Consider the following 21,731-nt stretch of genomic DNA (forward strand, 5'->3'; position numbering starts at 1 on the left):
AGAAAGTTAGGTGGACAGGTGAGATTACGAGGTTTGCGGAGATACGGTGGCCGCCACTGGCAGAGGGGAGGGTTAATTGAAGAGACATGGGAGAGGGCTTTGCCCTGCAGTGGGAGTAGTCAGGCTGCTGCTGCTGCTGCTTCTGCTGATGGCGATGATTATCAGTCCTTCTCACTGCCTCAGACAACTAGGCCACCTCAGGAACGCAAGAGAAGACAAGGCCAAAGGCTGGTGCCGTGGCTCTTTCGCTCAAATAAAAGGTGACTCAACAGCTCTTAAAGAAAACTGGTCGAACAGGGTTGTCAGTCCGGCCTTTGTTCATCAGCGGGCGGACCGTCAGCTCACTGAAGATGCGCTAATTTCCAGCATAGCGCCCGAATAAAAGCAAATAACTCTTCGCAGATACAAAGGGCAATTCTAAAACAAGTTAAATAAAGCACAGCGCAGAGCGCGACACTTACGCCTTTGAGGTACGGCATGAACATGATGGACGACGTCACCGGGTTCTTGTCGTTCTGCGAAAAGCGCGTCTTGCAGTCGGACGAGACGCGGCAGCCCTTGTAGATCCGGCACGGCTCGCCCGATTTCGTGGACGCGGTGAACTTGATCCTTGGCGAGCAGGCGCTGGCACGAACCTATTCGGTGGAACGGAAAGCGCTGTAAGGCTGCACGATTCGAAGCGAAACTTGGCCGATACGTAACGCACGCCGCAATGGCACTGAAGCTACCCGATGAGAAACTGAATTTATGAATTATTGCACTGAAGCTACTCGATGAGTAATTGAATTTATGGATTGTTATAAATGAGCTCCATTTTGTCAAACTTGCTTAAGCCATATAGGCCTACACCAGGCACGTATCCAAGGGTAGCCAGGTGCCACCCTCCTCCTCAGTTCAACCCCCCCCCCCCCTTCTCTTCGCAGTGCCCAGCTAGCTGCCAGCACCCTCCCCCCCCCCTTACCCGCTAGCTAGAAGAAATTACCTTGGGCCCCTCCCGAAAAAAATTCTTGGCTACGTGTCTAACCCATCTTATTAACATTATTGTCGCTTGGAGCTGTTTAGTGGCTTGCCTTTTTCCTGCAGTCTGGCAACAATCCCCGCTAGCTCAGTTCGCAAAGAGCCCACGTTAGGCTGGCTGTTGTACCGAGTTCGAACCTTTGGAGAAAACGAATTTTTCTGCAGCTACTGAAAGAGACGTAAAGCCCGCATAGCTTCTAATTCTTGATCCCGTCCAATGTAGTATTACTGCATAGTAGTGTAAAGTCTTACCATGCCGAACTCGCAGTACAGACTCGGGTACCGGTGGCTTTCGGGGTCGCCGTACTCGTCGAACACGCCGTACCGGTAGTGGGCCCACTCGTGAACCAGCTGGTACTCTGCAAGGAACAATTTCCTTTAAACGCCCTTTCCTATGTTCCATCCGGTAAGACCATGGCGAGGGTCGCATCCAACAGATGTTGTCCAATGCTTATAACTTTGTGTCGCTGAGAATGAAATCGTGTACTACAACCTAACTGCGTCGGGTGCGTTTAGACGGAAGCAAAATGCAAAATTTTGCGATCGCATGGCAACCTATATATGGCCAAGAATAACCGAGGCACGCTGCGTTAGCTTTGACCGTGCATACCGCGACGGTGGCGTCATCTTCCACGCCCCTTAGAGACATAAGTTTTGTTGCTAATCTATAGCTCAAAATAAAGAGGACGCCAGATGGAACTCTTAAAGAACTTTGCATGAAAAATTTCCGAGAAACCTTTCTAACGGTGTACGCCGATATACGCTGGATTCTCAAAACATGATCGGACAGGTAACTGTTGATATATTTGTCGATGCTAGAAGCGTGTCCCACCAGGCATCGGGTCCAGGAGCACCGCCGCAGTGCCGAAGGAGGAAGGAAGGTGGGCCGGAGACGGGGAGTAGGGGAAGTGAAGGAAAAAACTGTATTCACATATTTACATTATTTACATAGAGCGGGACTGAGAATGGTTCTCAGTGGAAGGGGAACGTCTTCGTCAACCGTAGTCGACTGGAGCTAGCAGGCTTCTCGGCCACACTCACGGCCGAGTTAAATATCGTCCGGTTTCCCCAGATCCCTGGCTGGGGAAAAATGGTCGACGAGCACTGTCCAATCGGATGGACCGAAGGGGACCTCCTTGTTACCGCCCACGGCTGGGCAGGTGCGAGCTTGTCCACTCTGTCGCAGCTGGGTCGAAGAGAGGGGAAGATTGCTGACTCATCCAGCCCCGCGGGGAAAGGAATCTCCTGAAGTCTTTCAGCAGGGGAATGAACTTGCCTCCCCGCCGATTGCCCAGAACGCGAGTCGGGGACACAGAATTCTTCAATTATCCGCCAGCGTGACGGCGCCGCCAGGTCGCCTCCGCATTCACGGTGGTTGCTCGGACAATAGCTCCTGGGCCTCGCCTGCCTTCGTCGCCGCTGCACTCCGTTCAAGGAATTTCGCTGGGGTTTTGGCTGACAATGGCCTTTGACATCCCTGCCACACTAATCCGCTGAGGCTCGGAGGGGCATTCCAAGCTTCTCACTTCCCATGGTCGTCGCGAGGTTGTCGACCTTGGCGATTGTTCACGGTAGCGGCTTGATCGGGCCCACGTGGTCCGAAGTGGACACAGGTGTGACGGGAACACACAAAGAGAACCGTCATTTTTCATTTCTTGACTTGGTCAGTGACCCAATTTTCCTTTGTGAATAAATAACACAAAGGGAGTTAAAGGGGGGGGGGGGTAGAAACACAACAGCACGTCCGCCGCCCGAAGAGGTCTCGTAGTGGTTGCAGCCAACGCTGCTGCGCGCAGAGACCTAGAGTTGTGTCCGTTCGGCTTTTGGTCACAGCTGGGCCCAAAGGTACTTCTTGCTTCGTTGACAACTGTAACGAGCTCAACCAGCAAGGTCCAAAGCCCAACAAGCAGAAAGCGCCAAACTGACTTCAAGAACTGCCAAGCTGTTTTCGGTCAACAAAATCTCTTTAGAGAAAATGAGCTGTAGCGTGAAATTTACGTCCTCCTCCGAAAGTTGACATGTTTGACCAAACCAGAATACACAGAGCTTGTTTAGCCAAAAGGGAGGAAAATTTTCTAAAATTTTGGGGGGGTGCCGTAGCACGGTTTATGTCACAGAAAGCCACCGCCCGTGAGAGCACAAAGGGAAGGTGGAGCTGCTGAACACACATACAAAACAGACAAAAATGATTCCCGCTAAAGCAAAAAAAACAAAATACAAATTTGCATAGCGGATTAACGTCCGGGGAGTCAGGAAAGGGCATTACACGGGAAAGCTTCGGCTGAGGCCATCAGCGTTGCCATTATCTCTTACGTTTCTGCAACGCATGTGAACAGAGTCCCGCAATGCCAAGCTCCAAAGTTTCGCTCTCATCCTTGTACAGGAGAGATATATGAGCAAAAGACAAAAAACAAGCATTAAACTCAATATGAGATTATGCGTCATATCTGCCCCTTGCGCAGCCGCGGTCCGACAGCTGCTTTAGCAGATGAGACATTGCATAATGCTAGGAATTTCAGCTTGCATTTCTGTACAGGAGAGTTAAATGAACAAAAAGAAACAAGCAATAAACTGAACAGGATTATTCCTCGAAACCGTCCAGAAACAGCGTTACGATTAGAGGAATTTACTGGTTCCTATTCTTCAGCCGCCCTCTGCGCGGCCGCGGTCCGATAGCTGCTCTAGCAGGTGCAACAGGACACAAGGCTAGGAATTTCAGCTTGGGACCCTTAACTGTTCCTCGTCCAAGTCTCGTAGTTCTGAAGTTTGGCTGACGCTCAGAAAGCAGAACGCGAGAAGGGAACGGACGAGTGCGAATGCCGTGCCAGCGTATCCGTCTCTCTCGGATCGGGTTCGCGCGTTGCGTTCTCTTGGCTTGTGTTCCCACGGGGCGGGTGCGAACTCTTGAGCACCGAGGTGCCAAATTGGGGCGGCCACGCGGTTCGGATTTCAGTCGAGCAGTCAACAAGAGCCGCACTTTCCCCTTGATTAACTCTTCCCGTTTGGCCACCTCTATACGCTTCCGCCCCGTGGAAACCCTCGCTGTTGGTTTGCGGGGCGCGTCACTAGCCATCGCGGAACCGTCACAGGCAAAGTCGCTGGCGTTCGCCTCATCATCAGTTTGTAAAATTGCCTGCTCTAGCTCACCACCGTGAGAATTTATCAGGCTTACTGGGTCATGTTTGCCCTCGTCACCCGCGTGCTCTGCCGGCGCTGCGAAGTCTGGAGCCTTCGAACTGGTGAGGACCTGCGCAGCGTTATCTCCAAGACTAAGGCCCTTTTCTTTGGGCAGCCTATCCAAGCGATTTGGGAAAATCGAGGGATGCTGCATAGGCAGGTCTTGGGAGACGGCTGCCTCGGTCAAACGCAGCTCGAGCGGGCTCTCGATCGCGACGCGGGCAGTAAGTTGGTCGTGTGGGATACCCCTCCTATCCTTATACTGGCGGTACAGCAGGCCAGAACGGAGCTGGAAAGGTATTTTCTCCCGTGACACACCTATGTCGCTTTGGGGACTCAACTTGCTTAGAGATTGGTCTTTCTCTTGCTCAGCGGTGAACGTTTCTTTGTCCACACGAAGGAGTTCGAGAAAGCCATCCGAGTGGGGTAACACAAGATTGGAATTCAATTCCTCACCTAGCTCCAGGTCATTACTTGCGCCTGATTCGGAAGACTCACTATAGCTTGCACTACTATCGGTGCTCTTTACCCCTGTGCTACAAGTGAGTAAGTCCTGTGCTGACTCGTCATCAGGTAACGCGGAGCCGTCACGGGTTAAGTCGCCGGCGTTCGTCTCATCGTCTGTTTGTGACAAAGCCTGCTCTAGCTCATCACCGTGAGAATTTACAGGCTTCGAGCTTACAGGTTGAGGTTTGCCCTCTTCAACCACGTGCTCTGCTGGCGCCGCGACCTCACGAGCCTTCGAAATGGTAAGGACCTGCGCAGCGTTATCTCCAAAACAAAGGCCCTTTTCTTTGGGCAGCATATCCAAGCGATTTGAGAAAATCGAGGGTTGCTGCTTAGGCAGGTTTTGGGAGAGGGCTGCCTCGGTCAGACGCACCCCGAGCGGGCTCTCGATCGCGACTCGGGCAATGGGCAACGACACGCAGTTTTCATTCACGATTTTAATTTCACTTCGCGCCGAAACCTCCTGATTTAATGTCGAATTCCTCTCGGCGCGCTTCGCCAGTAAAATTTGCAACTCCAAACGCATTAAAGCAAGTTGCCTTTCATCGGCTTCCTTGAGACGAAGATGTTCTTTTTCTCTCCTGTCAGCCTCTTCCTTAGCGGCTTCCTTGCGGTAAAGGCGTTCTTTTTCTATCCTGTCAGCCTCCTTTTTAGCGGCTTCCCTGCGGTAAAGGCGTTCTTTTTCAATCCTGTCGGCCTCCTCCTTGCGTTCCTTTTCAACCCTGTCGGCCTCCTCCTTAGCGTTTCTGATTCCCTCCTGAATGACTTCCCAGGTCTCCCAAATTTTGTCACCCTCCTCCTTAGCACCACATTCCTTAATAGCCTCAATCAGCTGCGGCTTTCTGTGACTTTTCCTGGCCTCAATACCCAGCTTTTCACACAGCAACATCAACTCTGGCTTCTTTAGCTTGCTCAAATCCATGGCAACTTCCGAACGAGGACTTTCAAAAATAAGCTGCTACGTGAAATGCTTAAGCGAGCACGTGCAGAAAAACAATCTACAGGTAGTGATAAATTTCCAGAGTTATCAAGCCTGGCAGATTCTTAAAGAAAGTCAAGCGCTCACCACTGCTGAAGCCAGGACCAAGCGTGGAAGATCCCGCCGCTGCCAACCAGTTGATATATTTGTCGATGCTAGAAGCGTGTCCCACCAGGCATCGGATCCAGGATCACCGCCGTAGTGCCGAAGGTGGAAGGAAACGTGGGCCGGAGACGGGGAGTAGGGGAAGTGAAGGAAAAAACTGTATTCACATATTTACAATATTTACAAGAGCGGGACTGAGAATGGTTCTCAGTGGAAGGGGAACGTCTTCGTCAACCGTAGTCGACTGGAGCTAGCAGGCTTCTCGGCCACACTCACGGCCGAGTTAAATATCGTCCGGTTTCCCCAGATCCCTGGCTGGGGAAAAATGGTCGACGAGCACTGTCCAATCGGATGGACCGAAGGGGACCTCCTTGTTACCGCCCACGGCTGGGCAGGTGCGAGCTTGTCCACTCTGTCGCAGCTGGGTCGAAGAGAGGGGAAGATTGCTGACTCATCCAGCCCCGCGGGGAAAGGAATCTCCTGAAGTCTTTCAGCAGGGGAATGAACTTGCCTCCCCGCCGATTGCCCAGAACGCGAGTCGGGGACACAGAATTCTTCAATTATCCGCCAGCGTGACGGCGCCGCCAGGTCGCCTCCGCATTCACGGTGGTTGCTCGGACAATAGCTCCTGGGCCTCGCCTGCCTTCGTCGCCGCTGCACTCCGTTCAAGGAATTTCGCTGGGGTTTTGGCTGACAATGGCCTTTGACATCCCTGCCACACTAATCCGCTGAGGCTCGGAGGGGCATTCCAAGCTTCTCACTTCCCATGGTCGTCGCGAGGTTGTCGACCTTGGCGATTGTTCACGGTAGCGGCTTGATCGGGCCCACGTGGTCCGAAGTGGACACAGGTGTGACGGGAACACACAAAGAGAACCGTCATTTTTCATTTCTTGACTTGGTCAGTGACCCAATTTTCCTTTGTGAATAAATAACACAAAGGGAGTTAAAGGGGGGGGGGGGGGGTAGAAACACAACACTGTTTTATAGCGGGACGGTACTTGAACGGAACGTAATGCGCGCAATACGAGCCGTAAAATCCATTCACTCAGACTTCATGCCCCTCTTTAGAGCGGGGAAGTTACATCGATATCTGTACCATTCTTCCCCTCTCCCCTTGAAAAAACCCCTACTCCAAGGCTCACATGAGAGACGCTTGCACGCTTGTCGCTTTCTCAGTGAGTCTTTGGCCCAAAGTTTTCGGAGGTAGAGAATTCTGTTAGCTTCTTTTTAATGCGAGAGCATTATATGGCTATGTCGCGTCAGCAAAAAGTGTCCGCAAATTTTGGCCACACCATTACGTCGTTCTCAAAAGATAAATTCGTGAAAGTGCGGCTGTTTGTGACAGATAGCGTGTGATAAAATGTCGCCTTGGGAAGAATTTGGTTGATGAGGTGTAATTAGTTAATTAAAAGCGAAAAAATACACTTGGACGTCATATTAGCCATGGACGTCGATATAGTACATGGACGTCAAAACAGCCACGGACGTCGATATAGTACGTGGACGTCAAAACAGCCACGGACGTCGATATAGTATGTGGACGTTTTGCTTTCGCATTGCTCCTATGCAGGTCACCGCACTGATCTCAAATTTTTTGTGCGTCATCTTCTTTCCTACTATAACCCTCACCTGGACTCCCGTAGGTATCAGCGATGGATCCGTTCATGTCGGCCAGGAAGTTGGGTGTCAGGTGGATGTACTCCCCACGCTCGCCGCACCCGCGGGGCTGCAGCGTGTACGGCCTGTCGCCGTACTGCGGGTTCGCCGGCTCCACATGCACGTCGGCCACCGGGAACAGACTGGCCGTGGTGTTGGTGGCGGCGGACCTCGCCGGCCACGTCTCCGGAATGGCGATGGTCACGCTGCCGAAGTGGACCAGGCCCCGAGTGGCACGGTGCAGGAACGTCGACGCAGATCGGAACAGGGCCTTGATGGAGCAAAGAACGGCGAGGTTAGAGACTAGCGTGCAGTCAGGAGCGAGGATTCTGGCTCCGTGTCACGCGAACATGTTTTATATTCAGTCGTACAGCTAGAAGCTTCTAGAAATGTGTGTAGAGTGAGATTTTGTGTTGAAAAATGTGAGCCGGCACGAACACTGGCACATGCCTCATTGCCGCCGCAACTAAACTTGGATGAACAGTTTTTTGCGTTTCTTACTAAGCCCGCTCTTTCTGCGAGGTAATGTGACGTGGCTTGAGAAAGTACGACTTGATGAGGAGTCTGCACGGGGCGGAGGTGGCCGTTCTGGGGTAACATTACGGAATTCGGCTCGCTCATCCGACTCCAAAGAAATTTCATGTGCTCAAATTCGCGCAGAAACGGGTAGTTCTTACTGCGTCAGCAGTATAGCCCACGTTTCCACAAAAGCGCACCGTAGTGGGCGCTGTCACAGAGCAAAAAGGGCTAGAGAGAGAGAGAGAGAGAGAGAGAGGTGCCGTGCAGCAACAGTGCCCCTAGAGGCAGCGCGAGGAACTATAGAGCTCGCGTCGGAGTTACCACCGTCCTTTTTCCAAACTGCGCGTTCCTTCTTTTACGCCCTGCTCATCGCGAACCCACGCGGACACGATTTAGTTCAAAAGCGTAGTCAGAAAGAACATTTTATGACTACTCACTATCTTCGGCTTAAAAGGTTGGTTCACACGAAAAATAAACGTTTACGACCGCACACCAACATAGGGTCGCTGTTGTACGAGTTATAGGAGGTAAATTTTACCTTGATGTTCTCGATAATGCGGTCGTCGGGCTTCACAGAAGGGTGGATGGCGACCACGATGTCCTCGTAGGATCCGGTGGCAGTGTCGATGCGGAGACCCTGGCTGGGAGACCCGCACAGCAGCGACGCGGCCGCGACGAGCAGGAGGGCAGTCGGCCGCATTCTGCCAAGCGACACAATCAGGCGCGGGTTCATTTGCAAAAGTCTCCAACTATTGATCTCTTACCTACAATAGTAAAACCAGTACAATTCCAGACCAGGAGCTCTTCGCTGCATTTTGGAACGCTGAATTCGATACACGGGCAACACAGTAACCGTCGCACGCATTTCTGAGCTGTGCAGCAGTCGCCAGCAGTGGCTCCCTTCCTGTCTGCTTACTGTTTAACTCATCAAGACAAACAGGAATGTAGCGAGTCATTAACTAGTGATAACGTAGGACAACGCATGTAATGCGAATGCAAGATAACCGGTGGTCCTTAAAGGTAACGGATTGGATTCCAAGAGAAGGCAAGCGTAGCAGGGGGCGGCAGAAAATTAGGTGGGCGGGTGAAATTAAGAAGTTTGCGGTGATACGGTGGCCGCAACTGGCAGAGGACAGGGTTAATTGGAGAGACATGGGAGAGGCCTTTGCCCTGCAGTGGGCATAGCCAAGCTGATGATGATGATGAACACTGGACCACAATCTAGACCACTATCTACCCTTACACGGTGAGTTACCGACATATAATGAAAGTTCCTCGTACCGCTAACACTGTAAACAAAAAATGCTCGTGTTCACAGCTGGTTTCGAACCTTTGCAGCGCGTGGTCACTTCTTGCTCTGGACATGGGTGTTCTAGCAGTTAAGTCGCAGAGGATTTTGATTATATGAAAAAAAGAAATATTTCCCGTTTGGCCTGCAAGACCGCCCACCCTTTGCTTAACTGGACGGCAGTACTGCAATGCCGCCCAGAAGCCACTAGGCTCAAATTAGGCTTACTGAAATCCTGTAAGACGCACTTGTGTGCAATGGAGGTGTAACATTTCAGCAGGTTGAATTCGTAATGCATGCTGTACGTCCCGCACAAACGCACGCTGTTCTCAAGAAAGAGACTTCGTCGACCGAGATGCCAGCCTTAGCTATCTAAATAGGAAAAGGTCCCACGGAACTTTTTTTTTTTTCTAGTGACAAAAACCGAATTCCAAACTATGCACGGTGACGTCCTTGTTTACAGTCTGCTCAGGATGTTATCAAAGGGCTCAGCGACGTCGTTATGCGAACAGGTCCCACTAAGATGTAAGTACCGTAGCATAGGTTCAGAAGTACCACAAAATGCACAAAGTTATCACTTGCGTAGCGTCTTTACCATGTCAGCCCCCCCCCCCAATCTCCCCCTGCCCAGCTTTTGTTTGAGATACCCGAACAGAAATAGCGGACTGCGGAACGCCACCCAAGCGACCGCACAGTGAGAGTCGTAAAATGAGCTTCTTAAGAGCCTCCACGGCCTTCAGCCTTCTTCAGCCTTCGCATATCTGCTGCCACGTAATGTTACGGTCGCCCCAGCCGACCTTGTTGCGTGGTTCGCGCTCCCAATCGCGTTCGCCCTGGAGTGTAAAGTCATGCAGCGGTAAACGGCGTCTTGGGCAAAGCGATTGCGTGGTGAGCCCTTATCTTCAAGAACACGAATAACTCCTTGTTCTTCTCTCAATTTAACGCTCAGCAATACAGCCTATAAAACTAAGTGCTCTACTATGCTTCGAAAGAAACCTTCTGCTTACGGTGACAGCACACTTTTAATTAAGGTGCTTTACGTAAGCGGCGACACTTCGTTGACTAGGCCGTGAATTCGGCTCCCGGCTGTGCTTTGTTGAGGAAATTTTGAAAGGCGTAAACAAGCCTACATTATGTATGTGCGAGAATTTGTGGCACAATCAACAAACTCTTGCGGATGTACAACGATAATCGTCCGGTTCGAGCTCTGCTTGAACGCGAGCCTATGACGCACAACTGCACGGGCTGACCGTAGGTCGACCTTGAAGTGAAATTGGTACCAGTGTTAATAAGCTACCCTTCTGTTTCTTTTTATTCGACATAAACCACGCTTGATATACACGGCATTATGCGGTAATTCTCAGCGCACTGCTTACACCGTTTGACACTTCGTTCCGCGGATGTTTCGGCCTTTCGCTCGCTGCAGGACAGGAAATCGAAGCAGGTTTAAATTTATTAAGTGTCGAATATAAGTAGGCGCCGCAAGCGCAACAAAACTGCGAGCTTCCCCGCAACTGTCTCGCAGCACTGGCGTCGAATACGAGCACGTGTAAACCAAGCCAGGGCGGATCAATTACGTGGTTGATTATGTGTGACAGCAGCGACAAAGGTCATTCATGCATGTGATTCATGCATCTGCAGCGCGCAAACTAGGGACAACGGAACAAACCTTATGAGAATAACAAAAAATTACAGGATGATCAGACATCTGCTGCGACAATTCTGCGAAAGTAGTTGGATTTACCCTCGATGATTACTTTGACGCTTTTACTTTCATGAATGCTCCTACTCTACGCCGAGGCACAACACACGCGGCAGAATTTTTTGGAAGGTGTAGGTGGGCGGGTCGCTTTTTTGGAGGGTGGACGTAGAATGGGGGGGGGGGGGGGGGGGGAGAAGGTGACGTTGGATGAGTGGGAAGCTCCCTAGCTAGTGGGTTTGGGTGGGAAGATGTCTGGTGGCTGGTGCTTGCGGACGTTGGAAGCTTTGTGGCCTCACCCGCTCTGGTGCCGGGATGAGGGAAGCAATGGGTGATTTATTAGAAGTAGTGCCAGTCAACGACATGCTGCCTTGAGCCAGCCAGAACGGACTAGCGCGAGGCAGGAGCCCAACTCTGATGCCCTTCGTCGTCGCTGGCGGACGGTGCCACGTGTGCTGCGTGCGACCGGTGCTGCTGCTACATCTACACTCTCCGAAGGTTCAAACAAACCCTCGATTTTCGCATTTCAATCCTGCTACTGGATTCGCAGTAAAACAGGGAAGGAGGATGGACCAAAATCGGTAGTAAGCGTAGAGTATTCTTTAGAACAAAGGCGAATTCTTTCCCGTGAAACGAACTTCCAGCAACCTGACACTATTAAGGTAAAAAACAACAGCAGTTAATGCATGCGCCTTCTTTGCCAACTCTCCTATTGAATTCTCTTATTCTTGGCGCCCCGCCGCGACGGCTCAGTGGTTACGGCGCTCGGCTGCTGACCCGAAAGACGCGGGTTCGATCCCGGCCGAGGCGGCTGAATTTCGATGAAGGCGAAATTCTAGAGGCCCGTGTACTGTGCGATGTCAGTGCACGTTAAGGAACCCCACGAGGTCGAAATTTTTCGGAGGCCTTCACTACGGCGTCCCTCATAGCCTGAGTTGTATGTGCCTTCTTTGCCAACTCTCCTATTGAATTCTCTTAATCTTGGCGCCCCGCCGCGCTGGCTCAGTCAGTGGTTACGGCGCTCGGCTGCTGACCCGAAAGACGCGGGTTCGATCCCGGCCGAGGTGGCCTAATTTCGCTGGAGACGAGATTCTAGAGGCCCGCGTGCTGTGCGATGCCAGTGCGCGTTAAAGAACACCACGTGGTCGAAATTTGCGCAGCCTTTCACTACGGCGTCCCTCATAGCCTGAGTTGCCTTGGGACGTTCATTCATTCATTCATTCATTTATTTATTGGTCTTTGTTGCATTAAAAATGTACGCAAACACTGCCCGGACCCATAGCCAACGGCTAGTAACGGGTCCAATGGAAAAAAGGGTATACAAACATGCAGGCAACAATGTAGCAAAATAAAGACAGTAAGTTAGTATAAAGAATGCTAGACATCACTCTCAACACTTGTAAGAGCATCAACAAAAGAAATACATATATTACAGATTATATAAACTAAGAAACTTAGATCAAACAAAACGCGTAGAACTTATACAAAAATTAAGGCATCACAAAAAGCGAAGGGAAAATAGCTGTTAAGTATTTACAAAACATCACAAGGGTACAACACACAAGAACAGGATAAAATGATTACAGTGCACACTTTTTAATCACAAACATCCTTAGAATAGACGCAAATGTACAAATCTGTAAATAAATCAAGGTATCAGGATTCGGCTACATGCAAATAATATCTGGCAAATATCTAAGACGACTATTAAAAAATGAAAGTATGAACTCAAAGTGTGTCATTCTTTTTAAGGTAATAATTTTTTATTCTAATGGAGAAGTTGTAGGCAGTCTTTAGGTCATGTGGTAGATTATTCCAAACTTTTACGCCCGTAAACTCTAGGAGACGCTCTCCATATACATTTCTTTTCACTGGCAAGTTAAAATTGCCGTACGTGCGGCTCCGTGTTGGAAGTGGCGGGATGTTAAATATTGATATGTCAAACGGGAGGTTGTTTGTTATTATTTTATGGACACATTCAGCAGTTCTTTTCTCACGAAGTAAATTGAGGGGTAATACGCGTAGTTTAGTAAATAGTGCCTTACTGCGTACAGTGTAACTAGAAAATGAAATTATTCTAAGTGCTCGCTTCTGTAACTTTTTAATAGGCTCTAGGTATGTGCTATACGTCCAGCCCCACGACTCGATGCAATATGAAAGGTGAGTATGTATTAATGTGAAGTATAGGACACGGAGGATATTGATGTCAAAGTATTCGCGCGTCTGGAGAAGAGCATAACAACCGGAAGCCATCTTAGTGCAAGTCGCCTCAATATGATATTGCCAGTGTAAATGTTTATCCAGTGTGACTCCAAGATATGTAAAATTATTTGTTGACTCAAGCTGGGACTGGTTAATAGTTAATGTAATATCAGTTGAAAGAATTGATTTTTTCTTTGAGTGGAACAGTATGTATTTAGTTTTCTTAGCATTGATTGTTAATTTGTTTGTGAGAAACCAGTCAGAGATTTTTTCCAGTTCTATATTTGCTATGCTTTCCAGTTCGACCGTATGATGAGCAGTAACTACAATGGCAGTGTCATCAGCATACATGATGGCTTTGGATGAAGCTAATACCTTGGGCAGATCATTTACGTACAGTAAAAAGAGCAGCGGACCAAGAGTAGACCCCTGGGGAACCCCTGTGTGTAGGCGCTGAAGGGATGACGAGAAAGATTTCATTGAAACAATTTGTTGGCGGTTTGTGAGGTAGCTAGAGAAAAAGTCAAGCACCTTATCGCGAAATCCATATGTTTTTAGTTTATTTAGCATAATGTCATGGTTAACTGTGTCGAAGGCTTTCTTAATGTCCAGAAAGATAATTGCTGCGAGTCTGTTATTGTGTAAAGCATCATTAATTGCCTGGGTAAGAGTGATGACTGCTGAGCTGGTGGAGTACTGTGGGCGAAATCCGTGCTGCTCTGGGCATATAATGTTATATTTCTCAAGAAACTGATGAATACGTTTGTAAAGAATTTTTTCGAATATGGTATTAATAACACTAAGTACAGAGATAGGTCTGTAACTAGAAGGGTCAGAGGAGTCGCCGTCCTTGAATACAGGAGTAACACGTGCTATCTTTAGGGATGATGGGTATGTGCTGTTGAGTATTGAATGGTTGAATAAATGGCATAATATGGGTCCTAGAACATCAATATTTTCTTTAATTAGCTTCACAGGAATGCCATCGTAGCCTGCCGCCTTGTTTGTTGCTAAATCCATAACGACACACATCACTTCATTTAATTCAACTTCGTGCAGAACGAAAGAATTTAAAACTGGCCGCGGAAGATCACTGCTAGTACCTATATCAGGAAGTTTCGATGCTAGATCAGGGCCAACTTTGGCGAAAAATGTATTAAAGTCTTCAACTGTCTGCTCAGTCACATTGGAGGGAAGTATGGAACGTTTTTTAAAGTTATGTGTCACCTCATTTACAATTTGCCACATTTCCTTTGAATTCCCAGTGGCGGCTTTAATTCGGCATGCAAAATATTCCTTTTTGCGGGCTCTCATTAACGACACTGATTTATTACGTGCGCATTTGAACTGGTACAAGTAATACTGGTTAGTTCTATGATGTAGCCATTTGTGATACCAATAGTCCTTCTTCTTTAACACGTTCAAAATTTCTTCTGTCATCCACGGACAAATTGGCTTGTAACGCCTCGTGGCTGTTGTACTTCGGCTACTGTTTTTTATTAGATCCACAAGGGTGGTAATCAGGTTAGAGAACTCTATATTAACATCTTCATGATAGATTAGGTCAGTATTGAGGAATAACAACTTTTTGCGGAATGATTCATAATCTAGCTTTGCGTCAGTTCGCGATTTATTCTCTTTTATTGCAGGAGGTGTGTCTACGTTAACGAAAATCGGCAAGTGATCCGAAATTCGAAACCCCAATAAGCCAAACCAAACCTATTCTTGGTCGCTCAGCGTTTAACTGTGTCATATTAGCGTCTTATATTAGCGCCGTATACGGCTCCCTGCTCCCATCTCATCAGCATTGTCTAGAATTTACTACAGTCAATCAATTAAAAATCTAAAACCGGTAAACCTCTGAACCCGCAATGTGCCCCCGTTTGCGTTATTAAAATGGTTGAATGATGCGCTTATTTGACCACATTTAAGCTCTACTGAGTTATTAGTGTAATAAAGCTGCTGAACTACTGCGGGTCACGTCGTTATCGTGGACGAGGCCTACATGAGGCTCCTTTCTAGTGGAGAACTCCAATGCAACCGGGTATGCTTACCTTAGTTTCGTTCAGCTGGTAGAAAAATGAGAACAATTAGCCGGGGCGCGCCACCGGCGATTCCGTCGTCTTCCGGGCGCCTTCGGTCGACAGCCGTCGCCCTGTATCACCGACAGATGAACGCAAACACAATCGCGGCTGGCACTGACCGTATGTCACAGCGCGAGTCGTTCGCTTTATATCCGATAGGAAAACACACGGCACGCATGCTGGAGCAGTTACTGCACGTTGCGAAAGTAATCTATCTTCGGCCAACGCCACCAGGAGGCGGCAGCAGCAGCGGCGGCTCGACAGTTCACCAGGGTCAGATAAGATAAGCGAAGCCAAACAAAGGCCAGGAGCGTCAAGTACAATACGCGGCTAGCCGCGCAGAGTAGAGTTAATTTAGAATTTAAAAATATATATATATATTGTTGGTTTATCGGGGTTTAACGCCCCAAAGCAACTCAGGCTATGAGGGACGCCGTAGTAAAGGGCTCCGGAAATTTCGACCACCTGGGGTTCTTTAACGTGCACTGACATCGCACAGCACACGGGCCTCTAGAATTTCGCCTCCATCGAAATTCGGCCGCCGCGGCCGGGTTCGAACCCGCGTTTTTCGGGTCAGCAGCCGAGCGCCGTAAGCAATGAGCCACCGCGGCGGAAAAAAAAAAGATGATGAAAAAGGTACTTTACTCACGACACTTCCCATCCACTGTGGCAAGCCTTCCTATTGTCTCAACCTTATCGCACGAGGTGAAAAAATGTGAGTTCATCGAGGTTACACCGAGGCGTCATCCATTGGCAGCAATTTAAGCAACTTTAGTGTCGGTGTGTTGAACTCCACTGTCCGTGAGAGGCGGGAGACATCGCGAAACTAGCGAAAAAAATATACTCAGAATTCACCCTTCTGAGAATTGCTCATATCATGAGAAACCGTCGAATTACGAGAAACATCGAGGCGATAGCATCATAAACGGATGGTTATCGGATGAAATCAAGTTTCATGTATAACGCAAAAGCTTTGAAAATTGGAAAATTGTAGCTTACTATTATGGAAATATTGAAAATAGTGGTTCATTCTTCTCATGTGTAGCAAAATCTGTCTTTTAAACTTTTTCCACCACTCGCATGGAGCAGTCAAGAGTGTCAGAAAACCAATGGGGAACGCTTTTGACGATGGCAAGAACGTCAATAGAGAGAAAAAAAAAATGCGAGCATGTCGGATATATTGACTGTTATAGTGAAATCTTGCCGTATCAGAAAAAAATTACGCTGAATTTTACTCAAAATTAAGTAAACTGATGCAGTGACGTTTAGTATGGCTTTAAGTTTGTCCTTGCAAGCCAAAATGTGTCATGCTATTTGAAGAAGCGTAGCTTGTTGGGCCAGTTGGTGCATGGTAAGTGTTTTTCCACTTTCATGCTGCTCTTCGCAAATATGACCACGCTATATCTCGAAACAGTGTTTAAGTATCCCGTGTAACCGCCTGAACTACTGCGAAAATGTTGTGGCACCATGTCATTCTGTTTAGAGCTGCATTATTATTTATGGCCTAAGGCGATGCAAGGGATGTAACTAGCACTAGTATTACAGTGCAAGCAGCTGCAAAAGAAGTCCGCGCTTAGTATATTGGTTCTTTTAGTTTGTTTTGAAAGCTACGGCTGGAACGTCTTCACACCGCATGCACAAAAACTCCCACACCTTTCTGCCGCTCCCACACTGAGAGTATCCTATCGTAGCCCTTCAATGAAAAAGCATTGAAGGACTATGGTACAATGGCAGTTGCACCTGCCAACGAAAAGGTTGAAAACTAAATTCGAGACAGCGCAACGAGTTATGGAAATGAAAATTACCGGGCAAACACTTGGGGACAGAATAACAGCAGTGTGGGTTAGGAGATTAAGTGGAGTTAATTATATTATAGCGGAAGCAACGGACTTGGACGAGACTTGTGCCGGGAAGAACAGATAGCCAAAGCACTGTTACGCTAACACCATAATCAGAAGCACCAGCAGCACCGGCCTGACTACGCCCATTTCAGGAGAAAAGTATATCCCATAACCTTCCGACTAGCAGCGTCATGTGCCAGCTAAGGCCACCTTATCGCCGCAGTATTCCTATTCTCATCCACCCATCTGACACTCTGCCGGCCGCACTCTGCAATGCTTGCCTTCTCTCCTTGAATCCAGTTGGTCAGCCATTTGTCGGCATAGCATTGTCAGTGCTCTAGTAAGTCAGAATACAGCTAAGGCGTGCTAACTAGCAGGCTGATTAATTAATATTGAATGGGTAACTTCTTATAGGTCCCTTAATTGCTCAGAGATGTGTAGCTCATCGTAATTACTATTAGTATCAGTTCTTAGTATTTTAAAAACGCGGTTAACCTCGGCGCTATGGCCCAACAAATTTTACCTATCTCTACGTGTTATGTGCACTGGAGAGGTTGTTTCGCCTGCAAGCTTCTCGAAAGCGCATGTATTTTGCCGCGATGTAGAAAAATTTGCTAGGCCACAGCGCCGAGGGTAACTGCGTTTCCGAAATTTTTAAAACTAACATGGATGTTACTTACAGTCGGCTACATGCATCTAAATAATTAAGGAGCCTAACAGTAATAATTACAAAGTTTACTATTCAATATTAGTTAACAAGTCTGCTCGTTAGCCCGTCTTAGCTGCATTCTGATGAACTATGCTGCTTACAATGCTATGCCGAAAAAAGCGCTGTGCTAACTCAAAAAGCCTGTTTTTTTTTTAAATTGTGCGAAGCCCTTTCTTATTTCACTCCCTCCTTTGTCCGTTATTTCTTTACGGCGTGGTTCATTTAATGCAAAAAAGATATCTCCGAAATACATATAATTTACCGTTCCGACATCCAAGTGCAGCTTTCTTTTGTCATTCCAGAGTTATTAAAGCGCATAATCTTTATAAATATCGCCTCATTGTTACTTTTAAAACAGAAATCAGGAAAAATGTAACAAATATTAAAAATTTAGCAGAACTAAGGAAAAAAGAATCAGTCTATCCAACAAGACTTGGCGAAGAATGGACAGTGCCAACACCTCGACTAAATCTTGGTAGGGAATGCCTTCAGTACACACATCCATAGGTATATCCACATTAACCTCGATTGGTTTTCTTTTTCACGTCGTGAACTACGTAATTTGTTTTTGAATAACATGGTTTAAGTTTCATTATGTATACATATTGCTGTTTTGTGTATTCTCGGGTGCTTCCTTGATGTGCTTTTTTTTTTTTAAATTGTATAAACTCTTGTGTTGCCTCCCTGTCAATAATTAGGATTGTAGACTCATCAAGCTGCCCAAGGGCAGCTTTTTTCTACGATTCCTCCATCTGTAGTGTTAGATGGGAAATAAACTTTGAAACTTTGAATCGGTCTTCAAGGTACCGTCTGTTGCAAAAGTTTACAGCCCACAGCGCCATTGAAACAAACGGCGCGGTGGGCTGTAAACTTTTGCAACAGACGGTACATACTTCGCAGGAGATGATCGCACAGCAAAAAACAGAACGACAGTCGATGAAAGATCGAGGGTGGCCCTGTATCTAGCTTCTTTTCCCTGTTGTTTTCAGTAACGGTAAAGCACTTAAAATGAGCTTGCGTGCTGAAGTTGCCGCTAGAGTCAGCCACACAGGTCACATCCGAAGGCACAAAGATTTTCCTTTTCCTTCGATTCCTTTTATTCCAATTCATTTCCTGGTCTCTTTTTCGCTCATTGTGATTTGCTCGTGAGACGCCACACACCGCGTCGCTTTTTCTTCATTAGTTGAAGCCCAGTGATGGCGACGCAGTGGCTTCGCTTGGGTCGCAGGAAAGCAAAAACAAAAATGCACTAGAATTAAAAAGAAACGAATTGTTGTATTATACCAACATTGGAAACATTGGTGGGCTATGGTAATGGAAAACACGGTGGACTGCTGACGATGCTGGGACTGCTGGGAGATGTTGGGGCAGGGGCACTGCGCTGCCGATGAAAGTATGGGGTTTCCAGAGGGGCGGGGGCGGTTCTTTCGAAACGGCAGCCTGATTTCAGCAGCTCCAAGCAGCAGGCCCAGATAAGGGGTGGGCGTCAAAATAACTAAGACAAGTGCTGTGACGGCAACCTGCTATACGCTGTCCCGTCCGAGGGGTCCTTGTCCGATTAGTGACCTTCACCTACTAGAGAATGCTTCAGGCTTGCCGACAGGCCCCTCTGGGCTCCCTCGTTGCTTGCTTGGGCAACGGTTGGCTCGTTGGGCAACCGTTACAGGTTGTGCGGTGGGGCCTCCTTCCAGGGTATACGGTGTATTGTAGCGTCAATGAAAAGAGTCTCGTTCTCCAGAACGCCAAAGAGAATGTATACTCGTGTCGCTTGAAATGAGGGTAGCTGTGGAGGAGGGAAAGGGTAAGGCTATCTCTGTCACTTATGCACCATTGGAAATAATTGTTTTCCTTTTTTTCTTTATTTGTCTGTCTATGGGGGTTTAACGTCACAAAGCGACTCAGGCTATGAGGGGCGCCGTAGTGAAGGGCTCCGGAAATTTCAACTACCTGGGGTTCTCTAACATGCACTGACATCGCACAGTGCACGGGCCTCCAGAATTTCGCCTCCATCGAAATTCGACCGCGTGGCCGGGATCGAACCCGCGTCCTTAGGGTCAGCAGCCGAGCGCCATAACCAATGAGCCACCGCGGCGGCTAACTTTATTTACCCAGGTGGCCAAAGAATAGGGACGCAAAGAAACTACACATTTAGCCTGCCTCTAGATGCAAAAAAAAAAGAAACATGTTGGAGGAAAGAAAGCCACCGTATCGTGCAGCTAAAGAAAAACGATAAACTCAGTGCGAACGTCCGTGAGACAAAAGCCGAGACGCTTTTTTTTTTGTATCTGTGGAAGGGGGTGTCGCTGTGTCGCATACCTAACTCCCGCCACAACAACCGTCACCTCTTCGATGTCATCTTTCTTGCACTCCACCAGAAAAGCACGTGCGGCGATTATGGGAGGAGTGAGAAAGGCAACAAGGGCAGCCAGCAACAGACAACCGTGACGTGACTAGCGATGATATTGCCTATAACTCAACCCATTGCTGCCAAATTTCTTGCATTCGCTACGTAATGTTTGCCCGTCGTGTACTTGTTACTGCACGGAGATTGCATGCAAAGTTTGGTTTCAACGCCTTCTGAACCGCCAGTGAGTTTTGGTCAAAATATTTGGCGACACTGAGAGCGAGCTGTGTTAAAAAGGGAGCAGGTATGTGCTACTTCTGTCCAGCGTATACACACCTTTCTCGTCTCTCATTCTCTGACAAGTGTTACGGGGAAAATGGCCAGAGATTTCTTGAATAAAAAGTTGTTGCATGTGTCAGGGCCTTCAAGTTAGTTCGAAGCCTTCGATCTGGTATTTCTTATGACCCGTACCAGCCGCACAAAATGCAAATTGAACGGTTGCTAATAGGCGACATGACGATTTCTCACATTTTAGAGGAGCTAAAAACAATTTTGTTCTTAGCTTTTGAGTGTGGATACATCAGTAAGCATAATGTAGAGGCAATGATTTCTTTTTTCGGTGATTCCTTCGCATTTTGCGCTTAACTTAATACCAGTGTCCTTAAAGTAGCGTTGTTTTTCATGTTGGTTTTAAAGCCAAGATTACATAACACGGGAAGTACAGTATCTCGATTATGTGAATCGCGAAAAACAGAAACAAGTGTTCCAAGTAGTCTCTTTGAAAAGTGGCTCTCAACCTGTAACTGATGTGGGAACATTGTCCCTGCTAGTACGGTGATTCAAATACGCGAAAACCTATCGCTAATCAATTACAAAGGCACGTGATGGTGAGGTCGTACTCAGAATACCTGCCTTAAATAAACCAACCAAATTAATTTCTAAAACATCCCATCTCTCCATTTCATGCCCACGCCTGTTCGACTCTTAATACCCTCAGCCCTCGCTCCCTTTAAACGGACAGTCTACAATCGGAGACGAGTATTAATGAAGTTTGCTTATTCTTGTAGATATTTCTCTATGATGACAATAGCGACGCAAGAACTCGAGGTTTTGACAGGAATTTATTTTAAATTGTAAAGCAAGTCAGGACAGAGCCGACGGTTGCAGCGCGTGCTGTGTTAAAATTTCGTGGATCTCCAAGTAAACCATGCCCCTCTGCGAGCAGCAGAACAAAGTTACCGTGGGGACAGTTAGGGATTCGACAGATTGCAGGGCAGATTTGAAGGTGTCCATTTTGTATACGCAGAGTATTTATACGCGGCCGCCGTGAAAGCCGCCGCATGTTGTACCCCGCACCTCATGGCACACTCCCTCGAGAAGAAGCTATCCTGTATTGTCAGCTACACAGACCGGCACCTTCCCCTGGTCTAAACAGTGACATGTCCCCCCCCCCCCCCCCCCCCCCCCATTGACACCCTTCCAACACGCAGCTACTGCAGAGCACCCCTGACACTCAACGATATTGAGTGCGAATGTGCCAACATATCCCCCAACCTCCCGTCCGCAACTCCTCAAGACCCTCGTGGGGCTACCGGCTTTCCCTT

The 21,731-nt window shown here is 48.0% G+C and overlaps 1 protein-coding gene across 1 annotated transcript in view; it reads right to left on the reverse strand.

Moving 5' to 3' along the window:
• LOC149335350 (calcium-activated chloride channel regulator 1-like) overlaps positions 1-15,331 on the reverse strand; it is a 30,071-nt gene extending 14,740 nt beyond the window's left edge. Inside the window, exons 1-5 of the mRNA XM_089553791.1 lie at positions 15,204-15,331; positions 8,499-8,661; positions 7,415-7,712; positions 1,270-1,376; positions 462-635 (exon numbers count right to left, since the gene is read on the reverse strand). Of these exons, the coding sequence (XP_089409917.1) occupies positions 462-635; positions 1,270-1,376; positions 7,415-7,712; positions 8,499-8,660 (741 nt within the window). The 5' untranslated portion in view covers position 8,661; positions 15,204-15,331. The remainder of the gene's footprint in view (positions 1-461; positions 636-1,269; positions 1,377-7,414; positions 7,713-8,498; positions 8,662-15,203) is intronic.
• Between the last annotated feature and the right edge of the window lie 6,400 nt (positions 15,332-21,731).

Source organism: Amblyomma mixtum, chromosome 7, assembly GCF_055824585.1.
Source record: "Amblyomma mixtum isolate Tamu chromosome 7, ASM5582458v1, whole genome shotgun sequence".
Classification (NCBI taxonomy): Eukaryota; Metazoa; Arthropoda; class Arachnida; order Ixodida; family Ixodidae; genus Amblyomma; species Amblyomma mixtum.